The sequence below is a fragment of the Antrostomus carolinensis genome, unplaced genomic scaffold, assembly GCF_000700745.2.
Source record: "Antrostomus carolinensis isolate BGI_N321 unplaced genomic scaffold, ASM70074v2 scaffold42856, whole genome shotgun sequence".
In the NCBI taxonomy this organism is placed as follows: Eukaryota; Metazoa; Chordata; class Aves; order Caprimulgiformes; family Caprimulgidae; genus Antrostomus; species Antrostomus carolinensis.
This window is the reverse complement of record NW_010324858.1, coordinates 61,836-69,785: the sequence shown is the minus strand read 5'-3', so window position 1 is coordinate 69,785 and position 7,950 is coordinate 61,836. Positions and strand designations below refer to the sequence as shown.

Below are 7,950 nucleotides of genomic sequence, written 5' to 3'. Positions count from 1 at the left end.
TCTCCAAAAGGACCCCAATAGAAGATGACTGCTTTTTTCCATAACATAAAAAATGAATAGTAAACTAATACTAAACTACTACTACTAAAATACCGATACTGATCCTTCATACTCTTTTTACAAAACACGTATTTCAAGAACACTGTCATTTGCAACTGGATAGAAGGTATCAATTTTAGAAATCTGTTACTGTTTGCATGACTCATTTGTGGGATTGGGTGATGCCACTACTTATTTTTATTAGGAGACATAAGCCTGTGTGTCCAAACTGTGAGCTGATAATGTCAGTTTTATTTAGTTCATTCATAATCACACTGAGTATTTAGAAACCATTTTGAAATAACAAACAACAAAGAAGCACGTTGTCATCTCAAAAGTATAATTATTTTGAGTTCAAAATTTGTGACATTTATGTAGAGTAACAGGTAAGGCTTTAACTGTGTGGTTTTCTTGATGACAAAAAGTATCAAAAATACTTGGAGGAGCACCATTTGCCTACTTTTCTTTCCCAGAATACTCTTTTCTAGGGAGTTAGATCTATTGACCAGCAGAAAACATGATCAGTGGTTGACTCAAGCCTGTAATCTTTCTTGTATTGCCTGAAACAAAATCAAAACAAAACAAAAAAGTGATAAAATAAGTGAAGGGCAGCCCCAGAATCAGCGTTATGTCTGCAGATGGTAGCAGGAGGCAGAGGGCCTGTGCGTGGCCAGAGCTGGCACCTCTCCACTCCCGGCAGCGGTGGTGGGGACACACAGGGACAGAGCAGAAGCTGCACGCTTGCAGCATTTCTTCCACATTGCAGACACTTACTAAACGCAACTGAAGGATAAAAATCTCTTCTCATGGTAATTCAGCTGAGGAAAAACCCTCCCTGACCCGTGTAAATGAGGCAGCAGAACCTGACTTCATTTGGCATTTTTTATGCCAACCAGAGCCCCAGGCTTTGATTAGTACCCCCCTCATGAAGTAGGAGCCTTGAGCCCTGTAGCATCACTTCACCAGCAACAAATTCAGGCTGTTATGAAAAATTCCAGCACAAATTCCCATTATTTACACCAAAGAGGTGTATTCTTACAGACAAACACTCTCTTAGTTTCATTTCTTTTGATCTCTGGTATTAGCTGATAAAATGCATCTCAGAGCACGTACATCACTCACCCTTAGCCCATAGCTGTTACCTGGTAGCTTTGTGCTCAGACCCAGACACACGCAGGAGTCTTTCGTCAGCTCTCTGACTGATGTTAGAATTATTCTCAAATCGTGCTTTTGAATAAAATTGACCTAAGCAACAAACACACAAATTATTTAAAAATACAAAACATCTGAGTATTGTTGTTCATTTAACTCAAATGGCAGCTATAACACCAGGAAAGCAGTTATCTGCCTCAGAAAGCAAAGAAACCCAACCACGTTTGGAAGCTGTCTTGGTAAGTTAATTCCCATGCTTCAGCTGTGATCTCCTGTTATCCCTAACACTCCTCCTCTGAGAGATTCAGCCCCAATCTGATGGGTTTTCACACTAATTTTTGTGGTTTTTAAACATGCAGCCTCTCTGTTTGCAAAGTTTTTGAAAGAACTTCAGCTTTAGTCCCACCAGGATTTTTGGAGTTGAGATGTTCAGGACCAGCTGGCTTTCATTTTGTAACCCTGATTGTTTACAATTTTATGTCCGTTATTTATAGTCCATTATTTGACATCAAATGAATTTGCTGCATAAATTATGTCATTCCACAGCACTGTTGAGGTTAAGCCCAACTATTATTTTAACATTTTCTAAACCCATAACAGTATATTTAGGTTTGTATCACTTGGGAGCAGAAAAGCAATAAGTTAGGTTTGCAGGGTAAGACCTCCCATCTTCGCAGATTAGTGTCTGGATTGCTGTGCAGTGAAAGGTGATGTTAGATGTCTGAAAAGACTAAATTAAATGTAACATTTCTCTAGAAAACCCCTGAATTTCAGCATTCCTTTCTGCCTGGCCTGCCCACTGCTTTTCCTGAGAGCTTGACAGGACCCAGGGACCCATTAAAATCTGAATAAAGGCCTATGATGTGGCTGAAAAACTCCCACTATATTCTCATTGCAGAAGCTTGGTTCCAAGATCATCCTCCTTTACTGCATACATCTGTCATGATACATACCCAGAGGTCCACTGACTCTGCCAGAAAAACGGTCAGTATTCAAGAAATACAGCCCAAGGAAATAATCTGGAAACTTCACAAAAGAAATTTTTACTGTGACTGTATCAGACAATGATGCTGTAACACTTGTTTCCTTTTCAACTGAGACACTCAACCTAGGAAGTAAATGGTGATGTTATTTCAAGAAGAATATGAAGAAAGAATATGTATTTAACTAGCTGACATTAATTAATTAAAATAATTTTTTTTTTTTGCCTTTTGTCTCTGCAGTTTTCATGATTTGTTGGTTACTTCAAAGCTACAAAATATTAAGCAGCATATCTTTTCACTCTACGCTGCACAGCAGATCTTTCCCATACCAGGTTACATGCAAATACACCAACACAGAAGAACTTTTTGCTGATGAAAACACCTTATTATTCATAATGACAGAAAATGCTTGGATGGAAAAAAATGTTTTGGTCATTTTAATGAGAAAAAAGTTAGACTAGAAAAAATAATTCAATCTATTTTATGAACAAGTCAAATACTTTTTTCCTGGACATTTGACAAGTTTTTTCAGACCCTGCCTTTCTTCTAACCCATTAATTTTATTGTGACCCCAGTTGTGCTTGCAGAACACAAACCCCCACTGTCATTTTTCTCCCTTGCAGATCAGGTTGGACAAAATTTCACCCACATGTGCTGGTGGGCAAAGCGCTGTGGTTGTGGGGGCTTGGGTGCTGGTTTGAAGCAGAACAATCACTCAGCTTGGCAGGCAACAAATCATAGAGGGGCATAAATCCAGCATGTTCTTGGCTCCGTTTGGATTACCAAAATAATTGAAAGCAGTTGGTTTAGGACTTCTGTTATTGTCTAGAACTGCCTATAAGGGAGGGGGTGCTGTGTGCCCCAGACCAACAGCAGATCCTCCTGAAGATTTATTCTGGCAATGCAAATAGAGCTGGTGGAACTCGTTACATTCAGCTCGCTCTTGTGGTAGTGAAGGATCCTGCTCTAATTAGTACGACAAATGAAGTCTACATTTAAAGTACCCTTTTCTCTAACAGCAGGAATTTAGTTACAGACAACTATTCAAACACTTTATGCCTTCCCATAAAAAAACGTCAGCTACCCAGATGTGAGTTACTGCCAATACTGAGGAGAAAGAAAACTTCAGCCTGTGTGGAGCCAACTGCTGTATAAAAGAGACAGTAAATGTCAAAGCCATCACTTCGCATTAAGTGCTCTGTGGCTGGAGGAATACAAAGTGCCTGGTGGCAGCCAGCTCGGCGGTGGCACGGGGGCTGCTACGCGCCGCAGTGGGTCCTTTTCTTTGGAAGATAAATGTCCTGCCTCTGATGTCAAAGCAGAAAGGCAGGCTGGTGGGGCAGTTGTTTTGATTCTCCTACACAGGCACGGAGAATTAAAACCAAACCTTTTTTGTTCTCTGTATTTGAAATGGGGGATTGTGAAGGTGCTCTGCTTCAGCTCACGTTGAGTTACTGACTGGATAAGGACAATTGGAAGCACTTACTTGAAGCAAATAGCATGAGTGATAGTGGAGGCCTGGATGAAAAAGATCTGACTCACACTTTCAAGGTTGGGAAAGGACAGGGTGACGTTTCTTACCCCTGGATGGTGGAGGTGGCTGACTCTGTCCATGGCAGCTGAGTGCTCTCCTTATTGTGGCTTAGGACGATCTCATTTGTGGAGACATGGATTCGCACAGGGGGAGTCACATAGGTAATTTCAAACTGCACAAAGTGATTCGTTCTGTTCCAAATTTTCCCTGTCACAGTGAGTCCTTTAATAACATTGACACAACTTTGTGAGTGTGCTTTTAAGGTATAAGTGATTTTAATAAAACAGCTTCAGCTTTGTTGCTGAAACATCTTAAGGATCTTAAATCTAGTTTTGGGAGGCATTCTGGATTTCAGCTCCATGTGCTCCGAGGCTGTGGTGGGGTCACCAGCATCCATTTACCCTCTCAATGCCACCTACTCTCACAGAGGTGTCTCTGCTCCATAATCAGAGCAGCTGACAACTGGATTGAGGGGCCACAGCTCTGAGTACAAGACCACAGAAAAACTGTGGTGTGTTGAGAGTGTGCGTATTTCCATTAGCATACAGGGACCATGGGGTTTAAGGTCTCTGCATCCTCAGAAGCCCCCAGTGGCTGAGCAGTGGAAATACCTAAAGGCCATGGATGTGACACCAGGAGGAGAAGGAGGGGATCCACAACCAGACACGTGGGAAGTGCCCTCAGCTGTTGCACAGTGAAAGTTAATGTTGCCTAATAGAAAGGAAAAATGAACCACAGCCTCTCCCGTCACTGGAAGGCAGCAGGTATGATATGGCCCTTCACAAAGACACCAGCTGCTCTCATAGACCAAAGTGACTCTCCTTGTCCTTGGTATCAGGAGTAATCTGGCTCACTCACCTTGCTCCGGATCCGACAGCAGGTGAACAGAGGGTTGTGCTTTTCCATCAGTATTTAAACAGATTATTTCATTTTGTTTGGGTAGTTGCAAGAGAAGCTGTGGATATTCATCGGCTGAAAAGCCAGAAGAACAATGTTAGCATGCAAAGAAAAATCGAGCCTATGCTTTTTGGATAGCCACAGCAAAATTACTTAATCAATTTATACATAAATATTAGTTATAGCTTTTAGAGAATAGAATGATTAAAATCAACACAGTAATAATTATTGAAAAGCACATCCAGACATGGCATCTTGATATGAATGAAGACAACAGATTTTTAAACTAAGAGTTTATTAAGGACAAATGAGCCCTTAAAAAACCTGAGGCTGAAAATCTGTTGTATGTAATTTCTGTTGGTGCTTATATCCTCGAGCCAGAGAGGCTCTCTCATGGGCTACATGGATATTTTTCACTTACGCAGAAAGAACCAGTCAAGGTTTGCAAGAAGAGGTAAAGGGTTTTCATAAAGTTGATGCACTCAGGAAAAATATTATTGTATGAAAAACCATACATTATAGTTATATTATTAGAATGCATCTCTAGCATATACATTACTTACCAAGAGGTTGTGCTCTCGTTTTGTCTCTTAGCCTGACAACTGAAATACTTAAAATTAGTCAGGAGAAACATTGGTAAAAATGAAACATTTTTCTCTAAGTCAGTTAATTAGCCAGGAAGAATACTTTGACAAACCTTTTTAGCAAAGCTCTTCACTGACTTCCACAGAAAGCTTTGCTTAAAACAAGGTGACCCAATGGGAAAAAAAAATGTCCAGTGCCTATTTCTCTTGGGATGGACTGTAGCCTGCTCAGCCTGAGCTGTGGGAGGGTTTAGAGCTGCATTTCTGATGGCTGCTACCCAGCATTGAACCCAGCACACCCACCCCTGCTCCTCTCACACGCAGCTGTGAATAGCTACCTCCTGACACCTTCTTGTTGCTGACAGGCTGGGGCTCAGGGCGCCATCGACCTGAAATAAAACAGTTTTCCAATGTTTCATTGGTTTGGGGTTGTGCCTTGCAAATCCCTCCCCACCCTTTAAAGCAGGGAACCTTCCTGCTTGTTGCTTATTGACTTTTTTGGATACAGCCACGAGTGCCTTAGTGTCTCCCCTATGCAGGCAGCAGCCAGCGCCTGCTCTGCTCTGTGGGAGCTCGTGGCAATGCCAAGCTCTGTCTCTGCAGTGCCCTGGGATTTCCTCCTTGCAGCACAGGCATTGTCATTGGTTGTGTCCCACTTCGCACAGCAAAGCCCAGGACTGGTAAACTTATTTTTTTTTTCTACATTCATTTCCTTCAGCTTACAAATAGATGCTTTTCCAGATCTTTCACATATATTTTCAGGAAGTAAACTAATTTTTTACTTCTGAAAAGGGACCAAGATTGTTTTCAAGAGTTCATAGTTCACGATAAAATATATGTGGACTGAAATAGTTATAATAAAAACTAAATTGTATATCAAGTGGGCATCCACAATTAATATGTATTTATTAATGTTGCTATGAACCTACATATGAAATGAACTTGATAAAATTATTCTGAATAAAAACAAAGGAGAAGCACTTACCAGGAGGTAATCCACTCCTCAGTCTATAAGCATCTGGAGAAAGAAAAGAGAGTTGTCTGTATTTTGTTCGTTATTGTATTACATACCTTACAATAGTGTTTCAAACATCCAATCTGTAATTCCCCAGCCACACCTGGCTTCCTTTCCCCAAGTGAACTACCTGCAGTGAGGAAGTGCACAGAACACGAGCACTGATCCCTGGAAAGTATCTCCAGCCAGAGGATGGAAATGGATAAAAACTACTAAGAAGTTTGTGAGGAAAAGATTTGCAAAAAGGGATCTGATTGTCTGTTAGATGCCTGGGGCCTCACGCCTTGCACATGGGGACTGAGGGTGGGGGGGGAGTGGTAGTGCCAGTGCAGCAGTTGCCCGTTCCCAGTGTGAAGGCAGGTGCTTCTGGTGGAGGGGGACACTTGGCACATGAAGGGGACCGGTTCCATGTGGAACCACAGCACCAGCACAGGCTCACAACATGGTCCCTCTGGAGTGCTGCAGTCCCAGACCAGAGCTGTTACTGGCAGTTAAAAACAGGTGAGCTCAACATAAGAAACTGTAACAACACCCGAAAGAACACATCAAAATCTCCCTGGGACCCAGCAGCCAAGCACCCTGTTTGCCTCTTCTCTTCCTGGGCCACTCCAGCTGTGCTGGTCTGTCACAACGGAGAGCAACGGTGCTGAGCGATGCTCTGGTTGGCACCAGCCCCAGATCCAGTGGGGACATCCCTGTGCCCTTGAGCAGCCACGCCTGCCCAACCGCCACAGTGATGTAGAGTTTGACACCTGCTACAGAAACAGGTTGTGCTGCAGAGGTGGCCCCAAACTCTGCTCCTCTTGCAGTCAAAGGGAGCTTTGAGTGAAGGGCACCGCCAAGCCCTGTGTGCTCCAGGGCAGGAGGGTCGCTGGGCTGTGCTTCTCTGCTATTAAACTCCTTTATGCCAATTTGAAAGAGGTAACCTTCAGAGAACAGGGCAGCATTATAATTCCCTCAATACCTTTCTGTGAAAGAACTAGAGCAAAACCAGGGCTTTTCACCTACAAAAGCATTATTGCTGTGATCTATCATCATAGCTGAGATGATCAGATTAATAATGCTGGAAGTATAAATTACTATTCAAACAGAACTATTATTTCCAGAAAGAGAGAGAGAGAAGAAAATCTAAATCATCCTCAGAAAGTCATTCCAAAATATCTTGAGCTTAATTTTTTGACAGATGCTTCACACATGGTAGGAAGAAGCAGAACACATCATTAGCACTGTTCACTTGAAGAACAGCTTTTCTTCATGAGTAAAGACAATTTTGGCCTTTGAGACTTTCTGAAGAGAAGATTTTCTCCCTTTGACCATTTTATCCACCCAAACCCTGTACAGGCCTTGGCAGTCATTGCTTACATTTTACTTCACACATTTGCTACATCTCAGATGATTCTCTCTATAGAACAACCACCACGAGATTATTTCCCACCCCCCCTTAGAGACTATTATGGAAATATGCTACTGGAAAAAGAAGAAAACATTTACCTCCTACTGGAAAACTGATGGGCTTCTCATTATCTAACACAAAGAAGAGAGACAGATTAGTGTCACAGTCAACACTAAATGAATTTACCCATGTACAAACCAGAAAACTGGGACAAGTGGGTGTTGGGCTTCAGGTGATGAGCTTTTTTTGTGTTAAAGTATAGTTAGATAGAGCACATGCAAGACTCTGAGCAATGGCATGCGTTTCTCCCCTGCATTCATTTTTGCACTTCAATGCCACAGAGAAAATCCCTT

The 7,950-nt window shown here is 42.1% G+C and overlaps 1 protein-coding gene across 1 annotated transcript in view; it reads right to left on the bottom strand.

Moving 5' to 3' along the window:
- Positions 1-523: 523 nt before the first annotated feature.
- The window catches only part of ITIH4 (inter-alpha-trypsin inhibitor heavy chain 4), an 18,687-nt gene continuing 11,260 nt past the window's right edge, over positions 524-7,950 (bottom strand). Inside the window, exons 14-22 of the mRNA XM_029085718.1 lie at positions 7,696-7,728; positions 6,175-6,207; positions 5,536-5,578; positions 5,169-5,215; positions 4,567-4,680; positions 3,756-3,930; positions 2,145-2,299; positions 1,182-1,284; positions 524-599 (exon numbers count right to left, since the gene is read on the bottom strand). Of these exons, the coding sequence (XP_028941551.1) occupies positions 524-599; positions 1,182-1,284; positions 2,145-2,299; positions 3,756-3,930; positions 4,567-4,680; positions 5,169-5,215; positions 5,536-5,578; positions 6,175-6,207; positions 7,696-7,728 (779 nt within the window). The remainder of the gene's footprint in view (positions 600-1,181; positions 1,285-2,144; positions 2,300-3,755; positions 3,931-4,566; positions 4,681-5,168; positions 5,216-5,535; positions 5,579-6,174; positions 6,208-7,695; positions 7,729-7,950) is intronic.